Here is a 23,298-nt window from a genome sequence, read left to right as displayed (position 1 = left end):
GGCGATACCGGGAATTTTTAATCGATCCGATACCAAGTAAATACAAGGGGCAGTATCGCCGATATCGATCCGATACCGATACTTTTAACATTTGATTTTTATTTTATTATTACAATTAAATAATAATAATAATGTTATGTTCAGTGTTTTTTTCCTAATCCACCTCTTATATCTTTCAATCCTTGTGTAATTTTGTTTGTATTGTGTGCACCTGCTTGTTGCTTTAATCCTATAATTTTCCCCGTTGTGGGATAAATAAAGGATTAGCTAATGTTATCTTATCTTAAATAACACTTTTTAATAGGATATATGTACTGGGTTCTTTCAAGGTCTTAATTACATTTTCTGTGTGGGCTCCAGTAACATATGATAGATAATATCTACTTTGAAAATTAACATGAACTGCTGCTCTGATCTACCTGGGTGTCCTCCGGAGGACTGAAACGCCTGAGTCAGTGACGTCAGTCTGTGGGTCTGGTCTGTCGGGGCAATCAGAGAAGTTTCCTCTGTCGCTTTCACTCTTTCCTCTGTTTGTTGTGTTTCCACTAAATTTAACTAGCTTTTTACTAAACATATTTCTCTCTTCAAGTTTTTGCGCTCTGGCGGTCTCTCTCTCTCTCGCAGTGTCTGAACAGGAGCCGCGCGCGGCGGTTGTTTGTGTATGTTGAGTTGAGAGAGCACAGTGGGCGGGACCACTATATAGCTCAGTGGGCGGGACAGGCTGAGCCTGCGTGCTGATTGGCTGGCGCCGCTGAGCCATGTACGAGAGGGGAGGGGGAGCAGGCCAGCAGCCAGCAGAGTGCCGGTGTTGGCACAGAAGGGGAGACTGGTCTGGTGAATCTGCTGCAGTCAGCGCGCGCGGGAGAGAATAAAAAGGATCGATCCTGTTAAAAGAATATTGTTCAATATCAATACCCGCGTTGGTATCGATAGTATCGATCCTAGGATCGATCCGCCCACCTCTACCATCCACCATAAAAAAAGAAGAAGAAGAAGAGGAGTCTTCCGGAAGTAGGTGGCGCCATCCCGTCAAGTACGGGGGCTCCTACCACGTGGAAGGACCTCAAAGCACACAGCAGCAGCAGGAGCAGTAGTAGTAACGTGAGTGGCCATCAAAATTGCTCCGTATTTCTGCCCGGACCCAACAGCACCAAAGCCCTGCCATGTGTGTGTGTATATATGTATATAATGCGTGTGTATATATGTATGTAAATTACAAGTGGAAAGTGCTAGAATTCTTAAATTCTTAAAATTATGGTCTCATTGTTATGAAGTAATTTTTCTTCTTATGTAATAATAACACATTTGTTTTACATTGATGTTTTTCACAATACTTTTTTATGAGGTGATTGTTATTTTTAGTTCCTGAACACAGATTGTACCGATAAGTTGGCTAACTGTTAGTATTTCACTATTTGACATGCCAGAGGCCTCCAGTTTTGGTCCAGTTCTGATTGTGTCGTGGTTCTGTCCCTCAGCCAAGGTCTGCAGCGCACGGTACCTCTGCGGACCTCCGCTCGGCAGAGGCGGCTTTAGTTGGGTGATTTCTGAGGAGCGGCTGTCAGATGGACTCCCAGTCGCCATCAAGGTGATCTCCAGGGAGCTGGTCAAGGAGTGGGTCGAGCTGGTGAGTACGCTTCTTTCCTCCGGAACCAGTCCACTGCACAGGCGGCGGAACCACAGCTGCAGGGGGATGGGGATTACGTCATTGTTATTGGATTTCCCCATAGTGATCTGCCCCAGTAAGAGAGTTATACAAACACCTGCAGACAATACTCCAGGCCAAAGTTTTCTCAGGAAAAGCACAGAGAAGCTGAAATGAGCTTGTTTGCTCGCCACATCACATCCTGCTGCTCTAGCTTCTTCTCTCTCTTGTTTCGATGATTTATGAATCAATGACTCAGTGCAACTCTTTCCCTACAGCCCGGAGCAATAAGGCCTGTACCCTTGGAGATCGCTCTGATGCAGCGACTCTCTGAACTTGAGGGTCAAAGCGGTGTGATCCTAGACTGGTTGGAGGTGGAGGGGCGGGGCTTCCTGTTGATCGCGGAGCAGCCGGCCCAGTGCCAGGATCTCTTTGATTTTATCACAGAGCGAGGCACGCTGCCTGAACGTCTCGCGCTCAGGTGTGCCTCTTGCAGCTACTGTGGTAACGTGTGCCTGCGGGTCCTCTGCCGGCTCCTTGTTAACGCCCCGTCTTTGCACCCGCCCCCTCAGGTTCTTCAGGCAAGTGGTCCAGATGCTGAGGTACGTGCACCTCCATATCAAGGACGAGAACATTGTGGTGAACACAGAGATGGAGGTCAGGCTCATGACTATGGATCCGGGGCGCTGCTGAAAGACGGTCGTACGACGACTTTGAAGGTGCAAAGCTCAGCCGACGAACCCCACGACAACGGTGAAAGTGGAAGGGTTTCTGATGTGTTTCGCTCTGTGCAGGTACGCGGTTCTACAGTTTTCAAGAGTGGGTCCAGGACCAGACCTACCATGCCATCCCACTCACTGTCTGGTCGCTCGGCGTGCAGCTTTTCGACATGGTGTGTGGAAACACCCCGTTCGAGCTCGACCGGGAGATCGCCGAGGCCACGCCTTTGTTCACGTGTCCCATCTCGGAAGGTGAGCAATGGACCCACCCCTGCAGACGCCCGCTTTATTGACTTGTGTTGACACGTGCTGACTCGGTTCCCGTCCTCTGCAGAATGCCAGGCTCTGATTTGCTGGTGTCTCTCCTTTCGGCCCGAGGACCACCCTTCTCTGGAGGCAATCCTCTCTCACCCCTGGATGAGCGGAGGAGAGAAAGAGCGCGAGGAGAAGAAAGAGCACGGGTCGCTACCCAGCTCGCCGCTGTGATCCCTGTTCGATCACAACCAGAGACTGACTTTTTCTATTTATTATTCTTTTTTATTGATTTAAATTTTGTTTTTTGATTTGTTTAATTAAAGAAAAAAACTTTGCCTGCAATGAGATTTTATTTATCATCAGTTTCTCAATGGTTCAGTGTTATGCAATTACACCTGTTTGATTATGAATATTATTATTATTAATACCGGTGGTGAAGATTCTCATCCAGGTCATGGTCATTAAAAAAAAAAAGGGTAAAAAAACCTAGACTTGTTTTTCCGAAGGTTTGAAGACATCTTCAAACGTTGAAAACGTCTTCAAACCTTCAGAAAAAAGTCCAGTTGCTATTGACACCGCATAGGTGTTATCGGTTGGTTAGACTTGTCCAGAAAACGTCCACCAAGAAGGACTGATTGAGAGGTAGCAATGCTTAATTCACTATGCTAAGCTTGTCGTGTGGGGGAAACCCAAAACGCAATAAGAGTGAGATTTTCACAGAATGAACATTATATTTGACAGAAAAAGAAGAGCCAGACCTGGTTTGTGAAGCATTTTATTATACATGGATGGACTGTGCATTGGAAACCAACATACATACTTACCTTCTAATCGTACGGGGTATTTATGGCTGCTTACCTGTTACCTAGAGAAATTCAAAATACAATTCAAATGCAGCAAAACTACCATTGGACATATGCTATTAATAATTTTTATAAGATAAAAAACAAAACAATATAAACTTAGACAGTCAAGACAGTCTTTTTTTTTTAATCAAATTCGGCAGCCATTTAAGTCAGCAGATATCATTTGTTAACAAGGTTTGTACCTTGTTTGTAGGACATTTAGTAGACTTATCTTGATGTTATTCTTAATATGTAATGCTTATACGGTTTAATCCAGGTGTGTTTGGCCGTTGTTGGAGTGCTGTTCTGCAAAGGTTCATAGAGGAAGCATCTATCCACTCATCAAAATACAACACTGCTGGAACAGTGGAGGAGGAGAATGTGCCCTTCCTGAGGGGCGATTTGGTGATGCGGTCTGCTTTACGTCGCCGTCTGACGTTCTATTGTGTGTTGTAATAGTAAACTCAATAAATACTTATTGAACTAGATGGTTCAATAAGTATTTTGCCCCACGACCTTCATCCAGATTCGATGACCGACTTGCACATCAGGACCACTATCATCGTCAACTGAAGTGCTTCATCAAAATAAGACACGACGGGAACACTGGATGAGGAGTGGACACGAAATGTGCTCCACAAATATTTTGATTAAAAAATGAAAACAGTAAATACACTTCTCAAAATAAAGTGTAAAATCCAATATGCTTATGTGTTAATATGAACATCCTCTGCGGGACGTTATTACCAGGCTCATTTCTACATATCGGCTTCCTCTGTCTTCTGGTCCTTGCTTGGAAAGGGACAGACATGGACCTCAAAGCATCTCTGGCTCAAAACCACCCCCTCTGGTGTGTCTAGTGTCAGTGTTGGGCAGAGATTCCAGGCATCCAGTCAGTAAGATTTATTTGTCCGTGTAACACTGTTTTATATTAGTATCAGAACAACCAGATCACATAAATTCATTAAATATGAACCTTATAAACATATTTCCCCTTTCATCTTAGATATCGGATTATGTGTATATGTGCTAGGTCATGAGGTCTTTGACTTTAGCTTAAGGGATAAGTATCAAGGGGTGGGCCTAAGATTTTTTTTTTTTAAATCAACCAGATTTGTGTATCTTTTACCTTAAAAATAAGGAAACTTTGTCATTACAATTGTACTTTCCAACGAAATGTGCCTTCTGCATTTAACTCATCCCTGGGGAGCAGCAGGCAGCTACCTAGGGCTGCTCCGTAGCGGCATCCGTGTTAACTGTTTTGGCTGAGGGCTTCTCGGGGGCTGCACATCACTCAACCTGTAAAACCCGTCCACGCAGGCCTTTGACTGGTCAGTTGGAGGAATGGGGTTCTCAAAGAGGTCTATAGCACACTGAGGTTTGCTGTATTGCGGAGCTGAGAATGGCAGGGCAGGGTAATGTTCAAACATGAGCTAGGAGAAAATGGAAGGAATGAAAACGGTTTATTTACTATATTATTCAATAAATAAAATATAACAGAAACAAATGAAACCACTGCAACCTCTGCAGAAACACACACACACACACACAAAACTTAGCTGTGTGTGAGAGGGTTAGACTGGGGGAGCTACGTTTAACTGTCCAGCCACGAGAGACCCTGAGCCTCCCCACCAAATTACCTTTGGGTCACCCCATAGTCAATAAGGAGTTCCTCACCAGCCTTTGTCCCGTGCGGCTTTAATGAGAAGCACGGGGAGGGCCTCCCCTGGGACATTGAATACCATCCATTTGACGTTTAGTTTTTTGGTGGAGTGGTTGATCATCCTCCCATAGGTGGCTTTGTCTGGGTGGCATTGGCAAGGCGCCACTTGTGAATTCACACAAAGCTTCTGCTCCCCGGCCTTGAAGAAGAAGATGTAGCTCCCCTCGCTGGGTTGCAGTGCCTCCAGCACGCGCCTGCCCTCTTCGGCGCCAACTACCGGTCCATTGTAGTCGCAGACAACGGTGTTCCTGGCGAAGTCCTTCGTGGCAAAGACCCCTATGTGTGGAGGAGTGAAACACGGTCACTTTTGTAAACGGCACACTGTCTGGATTAAATGCATCAGAGAATTTTAACGCCCCTCACAATGGGCGACCAAACAGCCATGTAACATTGACCCACCATTGCCTGCTCTGGGCATTTTGCTCTCCGCAATGGTTAGTCTGGGCCAGCTATGTTGTTTTATGTGCCCTATCAGGTCTGAGTCCTTTCTCAGGTCCACTTTAGGTGGCAGAGTCCAGCCCTCTACGACCTCCCGGGCAGAGACGCAGTTGGAGTTCCAGCCAGAGCTCCTGATGTAACCCTGGACCGTGTGAACAGAGGGCTTTTGTCGGGTCCAGTAGGCTTGGAGAAAACAAGGTAAACCACCCACGTTTGCGGTTACAATCAGAATCAGAAAAAAACAGAGCCAAAAACATTGCATAACAGTGCCCTCATTTACATCAGGCTTAATATTTGGATATTTCTTTTTTTCCCATTACAGCGTAGAGCTTGTGGAAGCATTTGTACTTGGAAAAAAAACATTAAGTTTTGATTGCAACCCGAGGTGCCTAACGATCTGCATATCAGCGAATGAATGTGAGCGCGTTAGTGAGTGCGACTGGGCTATTTTGAGCGCTTTGAGTACTTACAGAGTAGGTGTGTCCGTATGAGCTTTCGCTGATGAATCCTCCAGCTGTCGTACAGCGCCCTGTCCGCGGAGAAGCCCTTCTCTCGCCTCTGCTTCTTTGTGGGCGCCTGTCCTGGCAATGTCACAGGAAACTCCTGGAAAAAAGCGCCCACTTCCGTGCTCTCCCCGGGGCTGGTTTCCCGCGGCCACTTGCACACCGGATGGCGGCCAGAGGGCCTGAGGGAGGAAGTACAATGGCCGTGGGCAGAAAGGGAGTGTTACGACCCCAAGGTCTAGGGGTTCAGGGGCAGTAACATAAAAATGTGTCCAGAGAAAGTAGTATAAAAAAGGTGATTTATTACAAAAAGAATGGGGTTTAACAAACACAAAACAATACAACCCAGATTAACACAAAATAAAGGTCTGATAATCTTACACTGCTTAGGGTAAATTAAATTACTACATGTTTAACCAAACTGCTTGTCCTGGGCAATTCCGAGATACCCCAGAAGTGCTCTCATTGCAGTCTCGGAAAGGAGCTTTGCATCTCGCGCATCAATGAGGCACGCGTCCTGGCTGGAGACGACCGGGAGGTTGTAGCTGTGAAAATAAACCAAAATATTATTAGCTTTCGGTGGAGGGGGGAACTGCAGCCTCCTTTACATGTTTGTAATTAATCAAGGTTTTAAACAAAAAATAAATAGCAAAAAAAAATTACTAAATGAAAAACACATCAGCGGTAAATGGTTCGATTGTTATTAATGGAGAGGCTGTTATGCTGCCATCTGCTGTGTCTTCTGAGTACTGCAGTTGTATTGAACTATTCTGAAAAAGGAATAAAATAAAATAAATAAATACGACACGCAGTAAGGTGGCAGCCCCTCCCTGGGCTGCCACCTTACCGTGGTGGAGGGGTTTGAGTGTCCCAATCATCCTAGGAGCTATGCTGTCAGGGGCTTTAAGCCCCTAGTAGGGTCACCTAAGGCAGACAGGTCCTAGGTGAGGGACCAGACAAAGCGCAGCCCAAAATGCCCTTATGATGAGTACGATTATTGGACCTCGTGTTCCCTCACCCGGACGCTCCACCGGGGCCCCACTCTGGAGCCAGGCCTGGAAGTGGGGCACGTTGGCGAGCGTCTGGTGGCCGGGCTTTTGCCCATGGAGCCCGGCCGGGCTCAGCCCGAAGAGGTGACATGGGTCCCCCTTCCGACGGGCTCACCACCTGTCGAAGGGGCCAAAGGGGTCGGGTGCATTGTGTAACGGGTAGCAGTAGAGGGCGGGGACCTTGGCGTTCCGATCCTCGGCTGCAGAAGCTGGCTCTTGGGACGTGGAATGTCACCTCTCTGGTGGGGAAGGAGCCTGAGCTTGTGCGCGAGGTTGAGAGGTTCCGACTAGAGATAGTCAGACTCACCTCGACGCACCGCTCTGGCTCCGGAACCAGTCTCCTTGAGAGGGGCTGGACATTCTTCCACTCTGGAGTTGCCCATGGTGAGAGGCGCCGAGCTGGGGTTGGCATACTTGTTGCCCCCCATCTCGGTGCCTGCACATTGGGGTTTTCCCCGGTGAATGAGAGGGTGGCCTCCCTCCGCATTCGTGTGGGGGGACGGGTTCTGACTGTTGTTTGCGCTTATGCGGCAAACAGCAGTTCAGATTACCCACCTTTTTTGGAGTCCTTGGAGGGGGTACTGGAGAGTGCCCCTCCTGGGGACTCCCTCGTTTTGCTGGGGGACTTCAACTCTCACGTGGGCAATGACAGTGGGACCTGGAGGGGCGTGGTTGGGAGGAATGGCCCACCTGATCTGAACTCAAGTGGTGTTTTGTTGTTGGACTTCTGTGCTCGTCATGGATTGTCCATCACAAACACCATGTTCAAGCATAAGGGTGTCCATATGTGCTCTTGGCACCAGGACACCCTAGGTCGCAGTTCAATGATCGACTTTGTTGTCGTTTTATCTGATCTGCGGCTGTATGTCTTGGACACTCGGGTGAAGAGAGGGGCGGAGCTCTCCACCGACCACTACCTGGTGGTGAGTTGGCTCTGATGGCGGGGGAGGAAGCTGGTCCGACCTGGCAGGCCCAAACGTACTGTGAGGGTTTGCTGGGAACGTCTGGAGGAGTCCCCTGTGAGGCGGAGCTTTAACTCCGTCCCGAACTTTAAACACGTCCCGAGGGAGGCGGGGGACATTGAGTCTGAATGGACCATGTTCCGCGCCTCTATTGTTGAGGCGGCTAGTCGGAGCTGTGGCCGCAAGGTTGTCGGTGCATGTCGCGGCGGCAACCCTCGAACCCGCTGGTGGACACCAGCGGTGAGGAAAGCCGTCAAGCTGAAGAAGGAGTCCTATCGGGCTTTTTTGGCCTGTAGGACGCCGGAAGCAGCTGATGTGTACCGGCAGTCGAAGCGGCAGGCGGCTCGGCTGGTCGCCGAGGCAAAAACTCGGGCGTGGGAAGAGTTCGGAAAGGCCATGGAGAAAGACTTCCGTACGGCTTCGAAGCGATTCTGGTCCACTATCCGGCGTCTCAGGAGGGGGAAGCAGTGTAGTACCAACACTGTTTACAGTGGGGGTGGTGTGCTGCTGACCTCGACTCGGGACGTTGTGTTTCGGTGGGCGGAATACTTCGAAGACCTCCTTAATCCCATCAACACGTCTTCCATTGCGGAAGCAGAGCCTGAGGACTCTGGGTCAGGTTCTCCCATCTCTGGTGCTGAGGTTGCCGAGGTTGTTAAAAAGCTCCTCGGTGGCAAGGCCCCGGGGGTGGATGAGATTCGCCCGGAGTACCTTAAGGCTCTGGATGTTGTGGGGCTGTGTTGGTTAACGCGGCTCTGCAACATTGCGTGGACATCGGGGGCAGTTCCCCTGGATTGGCAGACTCGGGTGGTGGTCCCCCTATTTAAAAAGGGGGACCGGAGAGTGTGTTCTAACTACAGGGGAATCACACTCTTAAGCCTCCCTGGTAAGGTCTATTCAGGGGTTCTGGAAAGGAGGGTCCGTCGGATAGTCGAACCTCGGATTCAGGAAGAGCAGTGTGGTTTTCGTCCTGGCCGTGGAACACTTTGTAACATGAGAATTCACCAAATTCCTTCAGAATTTTATCAACAGCCTGGATAGAATCTTTCAGATTAGCTAAAAACAAAACAATATCATCTGCAAAAAGAGACAACCGGTGTTCCACCTCTCCAACTTGAATGCCGGTGATCTCAGGGGATTTACGTATTGCCATGGCAAGTGGCTCAATGGCAAACAGTAAAAGGAGGGGGAACAGGGGGCATCCCTGTTGCGTCGATCTACAGAGGCTAATACGCGTCCAAAGTTGACCGTTTGTTGCAATTTTAGCCACTGGCTCCGTATATAGTAGTCGGATTCATTTTTAATATTTTTCTCCCAGTCTGAATCTCTTAAGGGCATCAAAGAGATAACTCCATTTGATCCTGTCAAAAGCTTTCTCAGCATCTAGTGACAGAAAGGCATGGTCCATAGCAGACTGTTTTGCATAAAGTATGTTTAGCAATCGGCGGGTATTGTGAAAGGCTTGGCGTCCAATTACAAATCCATTTTGGTCATTCGAGATTAAATCAAGAATATGACTTTCAAATCTTCGAGCGTGAGACTTGCACAAAATTTTTGTGTCACAAGACATTAAAGAAATGAGCCTATATGACCCCATTTCTGTTGGCGATTTACCTGGTTTAACAAGAGGGAAATAGTTGCCAGTCGCATCGATGGGGGCAGGATGCCTTTTTCATACGATTCATTGAACGCTTCAAGTAGATGTGGCAGTAGTTTATCTGGAAATTTCTTGTAAAGTTCAATTGGAAGGCCATCGGGGCCAGGTGCTTTGCCCGAATTCATATGGCTTAAGGCCATTTTAAGTTCTTCAATACTCAGCTTTTCATCCAAAGTATTCTTACTCTCTTCTGATAGAGTTGGAAATTGAAGTTGGTCCAGAAACTGCTTCTGTTTATTTGTGTTATATAGATATTGGGATGTATATAAGTTTTCATAATATGTAAAATGCATCATTTATACTTTTTGGATCTACCAAATTTACACCATTATCTAATTTGATTGAATTTATGGCCCGATTTGTTTGTAACTTTTTAAGCCTCCAAGCTAAGAGTTTACCTGCCTTCTCACCCAGATCGTAATATGATTGTTTAAACCACAGTAAATTAGTTGCAATTTTGTTGGTAGTGAGCTCATTGTATTCCGTTTTTAGCAAAAGAAGTCTCCTATGTTTGTCAGCGTCACGAATGATATAGATATATGATTTGTTTTTTAATGTTTTTTAGCTTATTCAGATGTAGTTTAGATTTATGCCCCGTATAACTTATTATTTCCCCCCTGATATAGGCCTTAAAGGCCTCCCATTTTATTCATGAACTGGTTTGGGTTGTATTAAAAGTGAAATAGAGTTATTTTCTCTTTAAGAAATTCCTCAAACTCCTGAGACTTAAACCATTTAGTTTGAAGTCGAAATGGAGTAGAAGGCCGGCAGTAATTTGGTAATTTTATTGATAAAATAGCTGGGGCATGATCAGAAAGTAGTATAGCTTCATACCAGCATTTTTGAACCGTAGATAATAAACTGGAGGAGACCAAAAAGAAGTCTATTCGTGAATAGGTTTTGGAGGCACTTGATAAAGACGAGTATTCTGTCTTATTCGGATGAAGTTGTCTCCAAATCTCCACTAAATTGAGATCCTTCATGTAGTTCTCAATAGTTTTCCTGGCTTGTTGGTGGGATTTTTTATTATTATTATTATTTATTTATTTGACAGGGACAGTACAATTAAACATTGCAACCAAACAGGTGGCCGATGTCCAAGTACATAAGGCTTGTAGCCATGGGCTAATTTGCAGCCTTCGTCCCTGGTTAGGCTTTTAAAAGGTGTAAGCATTACGGGGAGGGAGGTTAGTAAAAACACACAAATACATAAAAAACAAGAAAAGTTAAAAGAAACAATACAGTACAAGCCAGTTTAGTGTTCACACTTTTGATTGTCTTTGAGCCATTTTTTCAATCTTGTGGAGAAAAGTTTAACATCAGTCTGTGACTTAAGCTCCAGAGGCAAAGAGTTCCATAAATGTGATGCTTTCACTGAGAAGGCGGACTGACCCATAGATGTCCGACATCTTTTAGTCCTTATGAATCATTATTATTACTCCTCTGGCATGAGTTGTAAAACTAGAAGAAAATACCTGTCCTGGCCACCTAGACCTTATTTTGTTCATATCCTTTTCAATCAAGTGTGATTCTTGTAAAAAACATATTGTAATTTTCATCTGTTTGATCCTGCCCATCACTTGTTTAAGTTTGACAATTTTATTCAAACCTCTAACATTACAACTAGCTATATTGATTACCGGGCACTCAGACATATATTGTGTACTTGAAGATGTAAACAAAGATAGTACGTTGGTCTCTTGTTCTCTCATTCAAGTCATATAAAGCCAACAAAGAAACTGTATCCATAGCGAGCCCTTCTAACCCAAATCACCACATATTTCACCAAACAAAATGTGGTGTTAACCCCTTCTGAACAATGAACTCAGGTTATACAAAACGTTGCATCCACTAAGTGGGTAACGTAAAAGTCCACGCGCATAACAAAGGTAATATGTGGGCTGGCTGGCCAAACAAAGAATATTTTGACCAAAAATATCAATATTTAACACTAGATTTGTTAACAATAAAGAAATATTAGCAGTAGTGCTCATGTTCTTGCATACATCAACAAAACGTTTTGAGAATACAAGGAAAAGAAAAAAGAAGCCTTTCTTATAAGGTTCATGCCAACAACTTTGGCATTAAAAAAATTGCCAACTTACAATATTGTTCATTGGAATTCGTCCCTTTTATATCTAATACTAAGGAGAAGCATTCCACTTAGACTATGCTTTGGAATTTTTTTCTGCCTGTGGGCTTATTCCATCAATGTATTTCTCGGCTTCTTCCACTGACCTGAAGATCCGGCGCTTGTCATTGTGTGTGATGATCAGCTGAACTGGATACAGAATACCATATCGAACTTTAAGGGCTCGAAGCCGGGTTTTCACTCCATCAAAGCGCCTTTGTAGCTTGCGGGTCTTGGCCGAAAAGTCAGGAAAAAAGGCGACACGGTGTTTTTTATAGTGCACTTCCTTCATTTTTCTGGCGGCATTCAGAGTTGTTTCCTGGTCTCTGTAGCTTAGAAACTTAATCATAAAAACCCTTGGAGCTGCAGTTTTAGAGCTGGGGGACCCGATTCTGTGAGCTCTCTCCACGCAGCGGGGGGAGGTAAAATCCTCACCTAGTGTCTCTTGAAGCCATGTCTCCAAAAACCCACACAGATCCGATCCCTCGGATTTCTCAGGCAGCCCGACCAGTCTCATGTTGGAGCGCCTGCTCCTATCTTCTTGCTCCGCAACTTTATCACAAAGCACCTCCTCCAGTGATTTAACTCTGCTTTGAAGGGAAGTAATGTAATCCTCCACTTGCGAGATTCGCACTTCTGTTTCCCCAGTTCTCTCAGTGAGCGATTGTATATCCCCTTTAATAATAATTGAACTTTATTGATCTCACAATGGAGAAATTCACTTCTGCATCTTAACCCATCCCCTTGGGGAGAGCAGTGGGCTGCCACTGTGCGGCGCCTGGGGAGCAATCTGGGGTTAAGGGTCTTGCTCAGGGACCCAGAGTGCCGTGACCGGGGATCGAACCGGGTACTTGCATCCGTCTCTGAGTGTAAGCGCGCTGCTCTAACCACTCGGCCACGACTCCCCTTTGATATCCTGAATTGCTTTCATCATATCAGCAGACTGTTTGTTCATATCTTCCTTTAGCAAGTTGATTACTCAGAGAATATAGTGGTTGGTCGTAGCTTCTTGAGCCTCTGTCGAAGTAGCCGGCGTTGTTTCGTTAGCATGACCTACATTAGCCGCGTTCTCTCGTGGAGCTGTGTTTGTCGGATGTTGGACGACTTTGGCATTTTTCGGAGGCATGATCCCCATTAAGCGTCTTCCGTTCCCAAAACGAGCGAAAATTGCGACAATCGATCTTAACTAGAACTGCAAGTAGTTATTAACGGGTTCCCAGCCCACCCACACCCTGCCCCTTGAGCATGTTCCTGGACTTCAGTTCAGCGTTCAACACCATCGAAACTGGAACATCTGGGCTTCAGCACACCTCATTGCAACTGCCTGCTAGACTTCATCACCAACATACCTCTGATGTCATCACCCTCAGCACGGCTTTCCTCAGGGCTGTGTCCTGAGCCCCATGCTGTTCACCCTGATGACACACGACTGTGTCCCCAGGTTCACCACCAATCACATAATGAAGTTTGCAGACGACACAACGGTGGTGGGCCTGATTAGAGACGACAACGACCAGGACCAGGACTGATCCTGAACGTGGAGAAAAAGAAGGAGATCATCATGGACTTCAGGAAGAAATGGCCTCGTCATGCTCCACTTCTCATTAACAGCTCAGCACATAACACACAACCTCAGCTGGTCTGTGAACACCATGTCACTGGCAAAGAGGGCACAAAAGCGCTTGCACTTACTGCGGAAGATGAGGAGAGCCCACCTGCCCCCGCCCACCCTCAGGACCTTTTACAGCAGCACCATAGAGAGCATTGTGATCAGCTGTTTGTCTGTGTGGTGTGGATGCTGCATCGCCTCTGACTTGTGGAACCTGAGGAGAGTGATGATGACAGCAGAAGGGATCATCGGGTTACCCTACCCTCTATTAAAGACATTTCATCCCAGCGCCGGCTGTCCTGAGCCCATAACATCATCAGAGATCCCTCACAACCCCACCATGGAGTGTTCCATCTGCTGCCCACTGGGAAAAGGTTTTGCAGCACCTGCTGCAGGTCCACCAGGTTTCGCAACAGCTTTTTTTGTGTTGCCATCTGACTGTTGAACTGTAAACTGGAGTCTACACATTTGCATCATTATCTGGCATTACCAATGTTGTTGAACTTTTATTATCCTTTTAAAAAAATACATAAGGTAATGCGTTTTTTTAACAATCTTTTTAACCTACGCACTTCACCACCTTGTATATTTCTTTTAAGTTTTTCCAAATCTTCCTTGAGTGGAATACCAGTAATTACACTACGTGATACTCTATTTTCTCCAACAACTTTCCTTTCACTCAAAACCTGATCATCCAGAGAAGACAGATCACCCGCTATTACCATCTAATGTAGAACAGATTACTGGATCAATGTGTGCTTCTGTGCTTTTTTGTCTGTTTTGTTGTGTCTCTGCTCTGTCTTCTTCAACCCCCAGTCGGTCGAGGCAGATGACCGTTCATATTGAGCCCGGTTCTGCTGGAGGTTTTTCCTTCCCGCTAATAGGTGATTGATATTTCCACTTTCGCTTCATGCTTGCTCAGTATGAGGGATTGCTGCAAAGCCATGAACAATGCAGACGACTCTCCCTGTAGCTCTATGCTTCTCCAGGAGTAAATATGATTGATTTTGACTTTGTAAAGTGCCTCAAGATGACATGTTTCATGAATTGGCGCTATATAAATAAAATTGAATTGAATTCGCTTACATTCAAAAGCCCTCACTTAAGTGATGTTACTAAATACTATCACGTTATCTGCAAACATAAATGCTTCCATAAATTCTGGCCAGGGGAAATCAGCAGAAGAAAATGAGATAAAGAATGAGGGAATTCCAAGAGTTCTCACCATGGCCATCAAGTCCTTTTGAACACTTTGCCAAAACATAGGTATCAAAAACTCATAATTATCATAGCCCATATCATAATTTAAGAGGTCTTTCAAAAAGTCTGGGTTGTTATATGAAGATGATACAAAAGCAGTGTTATGCTGTCCATGATATCATTTTCTCAAAGAAATTGATACATTGGAAACCAATTTATTCCAGACAAGTATTTTGCAGAATCATCCAATAAACAAAGAGATGTGAAGTTTTTGAGTGTGGGACCAGTAGTTTGGTGGTTATAGGTCAAAATGCATTGTCCTTTGTTATAGCGCCACCTAGTTGTTGAGGGGTCTGAATTTCTGGGTTAGCGGTGCACATTCTGTACTTTGATACCTGATTCAATAGGTTTGTTACAGGTCCGCATGGGCTGCACAACGCGTTAGCGGAGAATAATATTGCAAGAATAATTTATAAACAGACAAAAAACAATAGGGTTCTCTGCACACAGTGCAGACGAACCGCATAGCCGTTCACCTGCGCTGCAGGCTTGGAACCCTAATGAGAGGTGCTGGTTAAAGAAGCTGTTGTGGGAAATTTTATCTCTGATTATATCTTGTCTGGATGCACCTGCATAACTTTCTCAGAAAGAAGCTCAAACGCTGACAGATTTACTATTTTGTTTCCACATCCAAGGACACAGAGGAGAATTGTGTTAGATAGGAACTGGATCATAGCAGTGGGTGCATTCCTCTGAAAATTACTCCCACTTTCTATGTTAACCCAGAATGTATAAAAGTTTTGTGTGCCCCTTTCCTCTTGCTCTGTTTCCTGACTGCGTTGGTGGACAGAGACCTTCAAACACTTCTTGCCTTTGAATTAAAACTTACAAAGTGTTTCTCAAGTGGTGTGCTTGCTTAATTGATATTTGTTAATAGCCACTACAAAGCAGAGCTCTGGAGTCCTTGCCTCATTAATGACATCTTATATTTGGAAAGGTAAACACCCTAAGCTGCAGAAAGCATTTCTCCAAAGACCCAAACTGGCATGGGAAATGGCTCTGCCTAATTTCCAATACTACTACTGGCAGCAAAAAATAGGTGTTTGTTATTCTGGAGACATTTTCATCTTGAACCCTCCTCCCCAGCTTGGTTGATAATGGAAGTCTGTGCTAGTAACCCTGTTTCCTTACCTGCCCCCTCTTAGGCACTGCACTGTCACTTGTTTTGGATGTTTTCAAGAATAACCCAGTAGGTAAAAATTCCTTGCTAATTTGGGGCCAATTTGGGAAAAGCTTTGGCCCAATGTTTTTTTTTCCACTTAAAATCCAATTGCTGTAAACCATTTATAAATAAAGAAGCCCTGTTCATGATTCACTTTCATAAGTTTATGGCCTTTCACTGCAAAACACTTTCATAGTGAAGTTTCTGAGTTTTAAGATGAAAGAAGCAATCCTCCGGAAGGCTTGGCAGAGCAAGGGATTTATATTGAATGAAACCCTAATTAAGATGGACCATGATTACCCTCAGCCAATTCTTCAGAAGAGGAGAGAATATGACAGGAGAGGTTCAGAGAATTGGAAGAAGAATTGAAAAAACTACAAAACGAACATTCAATAACATTGAAAAAAGAAATGACAAAATTTTTAAACAGAGAGAAATCAATGAAATAAATAATGTTGAAATACAGAAAAAGCTTCTTTTGACTAAACAACGTTACTACGAGACAGGTGGGAAATCATACAATTTAAGAAAGCAACAGGCGGACAGAAACATTCATAAAATACGAAATATCTCTCCAAAACAGTTAGAAACAAGCCGTGAAAGATTTAACGTGTTTCCAAAATTATATGAGCACCTATACACTCAACCTCAAGCAGCAGATGACCAACAAATCTAAAGGTTTTTAGATTCAATACACCTGCCTAAGGTCACAGATACTTAGAATAGTCAATTAACAAGCAAGATAACATACGGGGAAGTAAAAGAAGCAATCAAAAGATTAAGGGGGGATCTCCAGTAGCAGATGGCTTCACCCCCATGTTATGCCATAAGCTGGTTGAATATGCTTATTATTATTATTAATTATAATTTGGTATTATAATTTAAATAATAAATCATTCAACTCAAAATTTCGCTATAACAAATATAGTTCAAATGGTGGTGATGTTAGCTATAAGCTTGTAAGTATTTATGCCACTAATGCATTAGTTAATTTGCTGTTATGAACTCATTTATGCTGGAATAAATGATCAGGTCGGACTGTTAACCGACCAGGTTTATCCAGCAGGCTGTGAGAACCCCAAAGTAACTGCAATTAGAGTTTAAATCCTTATTCCTTATCACCATCCAATGATATTGTCTCTGTATTAATATCAGATGTTAACTCCAAAGGAGGTTAGCTCTGATTTCTGAATAACCATGTAACTGTGAATTGGACTGAACACAAAACAATGTCTATTCCGCAGTCGTTGGTTTTATTGAACCAAAAGCAATTCCCTGTTACAGTAATTCTCTGATTCAAACAACTTTGGAATTCTTACTCATTACTAAACTAAAACATGCAAAATATATATGTGGAAATAAAGAACAAAACAAAAATAAACAATGGATTAAAATGAGCGGTTAGCAGATCTTAACTTAACTCAAAGTTGTTTAACACCGCCCTCGAAACACCGGCATTTCACGTATCAGCATTGATAGACAGAACAGCTTCGGGAATCTCACTGGACGCTTTGATGTCTTACACAAAGCTAGTTCAGCTAAGCTACCTACAGTTCAGATATACGTCACCCTCCCAAGATGGCTGCTACGATGACGTATGAGGGGAGGTCCTAATGACGTAACCACGCTTACGCTGATAGGATAATGCCTCGCTTCGAGAGGGGGCAGCTAACTGGGAGTTTAAAGCAAAGCCCGCGACTTGAGCTCGGACAAAGAAATTAAACTGATAAGAAGCGAAAAGAGAGAGGGGGGGGAAGCAGGGAAGAAGATGGAAAGGAATGAAGCAGTAACCCACGGCGGGGTTCTTGATGGATCACAAATCAACACAGCAAATCAATTGTAAAATGCATGCACATACAAAGAAAATGTTCAGCAAAATAATTCCAACTTCGTCGTGGAATAAAAGCATTAACCAACACCTACAAAGTTCTACCGCCTGCCCAGGCACTTCTAAACACTCTGTTGGTGAGACAGAAATAAAAGGGGAAAACCCCGTTACTTTGAGATGCCTCGGGGCTGGTCCGGAGCGCTCCGAGTAATGCGGCTTTCTGGACGCGTCTTGACGAGCGCGGTTGTCCGCAGGCTGCAGCGAGACGGGGGGAGAAGCTCCTTCGTTTCTTCCTCCGGGTTCAACAGTCGCTTTGTTGGCCAGACAAAGCGGGGTCCTCTTCGATCACTGGGAGATCCGGCGTCTCTCAGTCTTTTGATCAGAGGGAATTTAAAAGTACTTATTTAAGTCGACCTCCTGTTATAAAAGCAGGGAATAAACGTTGCGTCGAAAAATCTCGGTCCAGCGAGTAATCGAACACGTGGCGGGGAATCACCCCAACGGAATCAGCTGTGTGTGTGTCTCCTCGGGTTGGCTAAAAGCCAGGGAAGAAGATAGATTGTCGTGGGTGATCGGCTTTTATAGCCATCACCATAGCAACCTTATCTTGATCGGCGGCCATTTTGCCGTGTTGCGTGGTGGGAGTTGGTGGCCATTTTGACCACATTGCATCATGGGTAACGCAGTCCGTTACGTCCCGAATTGATGCCCGCTTTTGTCACGTCTGAACTGGCACAACACCCAAGTGGTATAAATCTATGCAGGACCTGCATAGATCCCAACTCTGCTCAGGGTGTTCAACTGGGTGGTGGAAAATAATGAAATTCCCCCCTCATGGAGAGAGGCAATCATTTCTATAATCACTAAAGAAGGAAAGGATACATTAGAATGTGGAAATGATAGACCTGTAAGTGTCCTAAACATTGATTACAAACTATTCACATCTACATTATCAAAGAGACTAAAGTTCATACTACTGGAGTTAATATACAATGATCAAACAGGTTTTGTTAAACAAAGACAAGCCCAAGATAGTGTTGTGCAATTATACACTGTTTAAAGTTATTTAATGTTTCATAAATAACTCTGTCTATTAAGTATTGTCTGGTGATGATCAGGGGTCCGTTCTTCGTACGTCGCTAACTCAGCAGGATTTCATTGTTGACGATTTGGCATGATCTTGGATCGTTTGGTTCTTCGAAAGACATCCTGCACTTGTTGTCATAGCAACATGTGCGCCAGCTTAAGCCTGCTCGAGAGCAGGCTTATTTCATGTAAACAAGATTAGATCACGACGGCTGTAAAAGCGGAGGAGATGGGAAGTCTGTCGTAGCCATGTCCATTTTTACGACTGCAACCTGTTGTGGAAGGTGCAAGAATAATTTGCAGAGTTTTTCAAATTAATCGCGTATTGCGCAATAGACAGGATCCTTTAGCGCAGCGCGACAGTGTAATTGTAGAGAGATTTTCTTGGTGGCTGTTATAAACAGACAAACACATAATTTAACAATGGCTTTTAAAGAGGAAAAAGTGGTGTTGGAGCCATAAATCTAAAATATTTAAGTTATTTGTATGATGGTTTGCTTTTTATTTTTATCATATTCAGTAAGAAGATTTGTTCAGGCCATTTTATTGTGAAGTTTAGTTTTACTTTGAAAGGCTTGCTTCCTGTCGAGCCGTATATTGTATTAGAAAAAACTATGGACGGATTATCTAGACACGGAGCAATACAGTTTTACCGTGTAAACTGTGTATGACTTGGAAAAGGAAGATTTTCATTTTTTATGGATAAAGATTTTATTGTTTTTTGTTAAAATTCCCAGTTTGCACGTGTCCTTTACTTCCAGTGTCTAAGGAATGACACTGAAATTTGGATCTCTTGACATAACAAGTGCCTTTTTAAAATAAAGTATAATAATTAAAGGCTACCATTTTGTAGAATATTCTTGTACTTCACTTTTACTTGTCCCCATGTTCTAGTGGGTCCTGTGGAGGCTCTGACATAAAAGAACAAAGTAAATATGAGATTATTAAAATGCAAAAATTCATGCTGTAGAATGTGATAGAAACATCTACCATGGACAGTATTTACGCATTAATTTGTCTGCTGCTTTTTGCCAGCCCTCTCTCCTGGCTTTAACAGATTTTGAGGTGTTTTAATTAATGACTCAAATTCGGCATAACCTTCCATTAAAAGCTCGTGTTCTGCTTGGGACAAAAACTATGGGCGTTCTTTGGCCATGCTGAACAGCCAATAGCAGCGCTGCTGATCAATGTTTCTACTATCGATACATTTCCCCTTTTAAACAAACGCATGAACGCGCAGTTGTCTCAGATAAATCAATCCAGCGATACTAATCATAAACAACAGGTGTGTTCGAAGAACCCAATTAGCCGGATCATGATTAGCCGGATGAAATCATCTTGGATGTGTCATTTGATCTCGGATGTTTTAAAAAAACTGACTCTCTAATAGTAAGGTTAGACACAGAAAAGGCATTTGATTCAGTGAGATGGTCTTGTCTGTATAAAGTTCTTTAAAAAATTTAACTTTCATAATATCATTATCAATACGCTGGCAGCATTATATGATAAACCAAAGGCCAGAATTAAAATCAGTGGAGACTTGACAAACTCTTTTTGTCTACATAGAGAAACAAGCCAAGGATGCTGCGCTTCATCACTCCTCCTTGCTCTATTCATTGAACCATTGGGCCAGTGGCTTCGACAGAGGCCTGACAAAAAGGGAATGATGACTTTAAATGAATAACAGAAATTAACCCTGTACGCAGATGATCTTTTGATAGCTTGAACACAATCTTTTTCAAACACTCCCAAAATGGATGACTATCCTTGAAGAAATTGGCCAATGCTCATGTGTAAGATTAATATAAATAAAACTCAGTTGTTATTTAGTTTTAGCCCACGAAAGAACTGAACAATCAATACAAATGGAATGGGGTAGTGATTATATTAAGTATTTGGGAATTAAACTGCACAAAGATAATTCTCCGATGTTTGAGGTTAATTATCAGCCACTAATGTCAAACCTAAAATATGACCTCCATTGATGGAATATAATTCCCTTTTTGAGCTCTAAGATAGAGCCAATAAGAATGAATGTTCTCCCAATGCTCTATTATTTTATAAAAGAGGGGAATGGGCCTTAGCCTCGTGAGACCATCCTGATCTCACGAGCTTTCAAGGTTTCACTCGCAGATCAGTCTGGCTACCCTCCGTTGAAGAAAATTTGGAGCCGTTCACCAAACGAACGTCCAATCAGCGTTGGCTTTGAGGCGGGTTGAGGTGTGACGCAACGGGAAGCGCGTCAGTTCAGTCTAAACAACATGGCGGCTTCAGCCGATTGAAACTAGCGTTAGCGTGGCTATCGAGCAAGTTTTATCGGAATTACAGAGTATTTCTCTGCTGAGCTAACGAGCCTTTACCTGCAGCAGCAAGAGCAGCTTGGCTTGTGGTTGTGTTTTCGTCGTCGCTCGTAACAGAGCGACGAGGAATCTGATCTATCACGTCTATCACCAACATAGGCCAATCAGCTAACCAGTATTTTCGCCCCTTCCCAAAATTACTTCAACGGAAGGTTTCCAGATGGATATGCGGAGCAATCTATCTGGCGGAGTCAGGTAAAATGGGCCTCCCATGCCTACAGGATTATTACTACACTGCTTAGATGAGACCGCTAGTTTGTATGGGTTCAACATCCTACACATCAGGTTGGAAGGAAATGGAAGGCAACACTGTGAAGGGTATTCCAATAATGTCCCTCCTGGCTGATTGTAAACTCCAGAGTGAGCTGATGGTTTCAGAAGACCCCCTATTAGACTGTCTATTTTAACCCTTAAAAAGCGTAATTACAATATGTAAACTAGAACTGCAAGCAGTTATTAACGGGTTCCAAGCCCACGCACCGCCCCCTTTGAGCATGTTCCTGGACTTCAGCGTTCAATCCCACAGCATCTGGTGGAAAAACTGGAACATCTGGGCTTCAGCACACCCCTTCACCACTTCCTCACCTCCTGAGCACTGTCGGTCCGGGTCTGACAGACCAGCTCTGATGTCATCACCCTCAACACGGGCTCCCCTCAGGGCTGCATCCGGAGCCCCTTGCTGTTTACTCTGATGACACACGACTGCACCCCCAGGTTCACCCCCAATCACATCATGAAGTTCGCAGATGACATAAACTCATCAACAGCTCAGCTGTGGAGGTGGTTAGCAGCACCAAGTTCCTGGGGGTGCACATCACGGTCAACCTCACCTGGTCTGTGAACACCACGTCACTGGTGAAGAGGGCACAGAAGCACTTGTACTTCCTGCAGAGGATGAGGAGAGCCCACCTGTCCCCGCACATTCTCACAACCTTCTACAGAAGTACCATAGAGAGCATTCTGACCAGCTGTCTCTCTGTGTGGTGTGGAGGCTGCAGCCCCTCCGACTGGTGGAAAATGAGGAGAGTGGTGGGGACAGCAGAAGGGATCATAGGGGCTCCTCTTTCCTCCATTAAGGACATTTCATCCCAGCGCTGCATGTCCCCAGCCCATAGCATCAACAGAGACCCTCAAACCCCCACCATGAACTGTTCCCCATATATATATATATACATATACATACATACATATATATATATATACATATATATATATATATATATATATATATATATATATATATATATATATATATATAATATATATATATATATATATATATATATATATATATATAAATAAATAATGAATGTTCTTCATTTAAAGTGACCCTTTAAACCATTAATGCTATCACTCCTTTTCATGACAACTCATAATATATGAATTACATGTTTCCTGTAACTTATACCTTTTTATTCTAAGTTCAACCAAGATATTCTCTTCTTATCCTTGTAGCTTGTAGTGTTAAATAAGACTAAAATCGTTTCATTTGAATCAAGGTATGCAGATGTTGATAGATATATCTATCTATCAGTGACGTGCGGTAGGGTTCATAGCTGGTGAAGCACTGACATCATCAGTCAGATTTACAAATATATACACTCTACAGAGTAGACTCATTGCAAAGTGCTGATGGAGACTGGTTGAGGCAAATCAATTAACCAAGAGACATGGAAAAAATATTGATTATTTGTTAAAAAAATAAATAAAACTAAATTATTTGTCATTTGGCAGTTTCATTTAGCAGTTTATGAGGTATGATGGATTTCTACATTTGTAACACATTCAAAAACTAACCTACATTACGCACATTTCATTACAAAAACAAAATATGAATAATTATCGCTGTCTTACCTCTACTTAGAAATGAAGTCCAGCTGCGCTCTTTCTGAACAAAAATATCGGTCACTTTCCGGTAAAAGTTCTTTTTATCTTCTTCAGTTTTAAAAGTTTCTCAGTCTCAGTGGAGCTCACTGCCAGGGAGGAAAGCCTTCCTTCATCAGTCCTGTTCCAGCTGTATGTTTAGAGTCTTTTTAGTGCTTTACTTGTTTAGCAAAACTCGCTAA

The 23,298-nt window shown here is 43.8% G+C and overlaps 1 protein-coding gene and 1 pseudogene across 6 annotated transcripts in view; one reads left to right on the top strand and one right to left on the bottom strand.

The window, feature by feature from the left end:
• The first annotated feature begins 1,478 nt into the window (after positions 1–1,478).
• Positions 1,479–2,850, top strand: LOC118561551 (annotated as a pseudogene).
• A 2,060-nt stretch (positions 2,851–4,910) lies between these two features.
• The window catches only part of LOC110367969, a 45,278-nt gene continuing 26,890 nt past the window's right edge, over positions 4,911–23,298 (bottom strand). Inside the window, exons 1-5 of one of the 6 annotated variants that reach the window (XM_036133714.1) lie at positions 13,277–13,324; positions 6,578–6,673; positions 6,096–6,310; positions 5,587–5,808; positions 4,911–5,463 (exon numbers count right to left, since the gene is read on the bottom strand). In XM_036133714.1, the coding sequence (XP_035989607.1) occupies positions 5,138–5,463; positions 5,587–5,808; positions 6,096–6,310; positions 6,578–6,594 (780 nt within the window). In that variant the 5' untranslated portion in view covers positions 6,595–6,673; positions 13,277–13,324 and the 3' untranslated portion in view covers positions 4,911–5,137. Of the gene's footprint in view, positions 5,464–5,584; positions 5,809–6,095; positions 6,311–6,536; positions 6,975–9,753; positions 12,667–13,276; positions 13,325–23,298 lie in introns of those variants that run through there. The other 5 variants (XM_021314903.2, XM_036133715.1, XM_036133713.1 and 2 more) reach the window with 5 other exon arrangements.

The sequence above is a fragment of the Fundulus heteroclitus genome, unplaced genomic scaffold (assembly GCF_011125445.2).
Source record: "Fundulus heteroclitus isolate FHET01 unplaced genomic scaffold, MU-UCD_Fhet_4.1 scaffold_661, whole genome shotgun sequence".
Lineage (NCBI taxonomy): Eukaryota > Metazoa > Chordata > Actinopteri > Cyprinodontiformes > Fundulidae > Fundulus > Fundulus heteroclitus.
The sequence above is the reverse complement of the archived record's forward strand: the minus strand, read 5'-3'. Positions and strand labels throughout refer to the sequence as shown.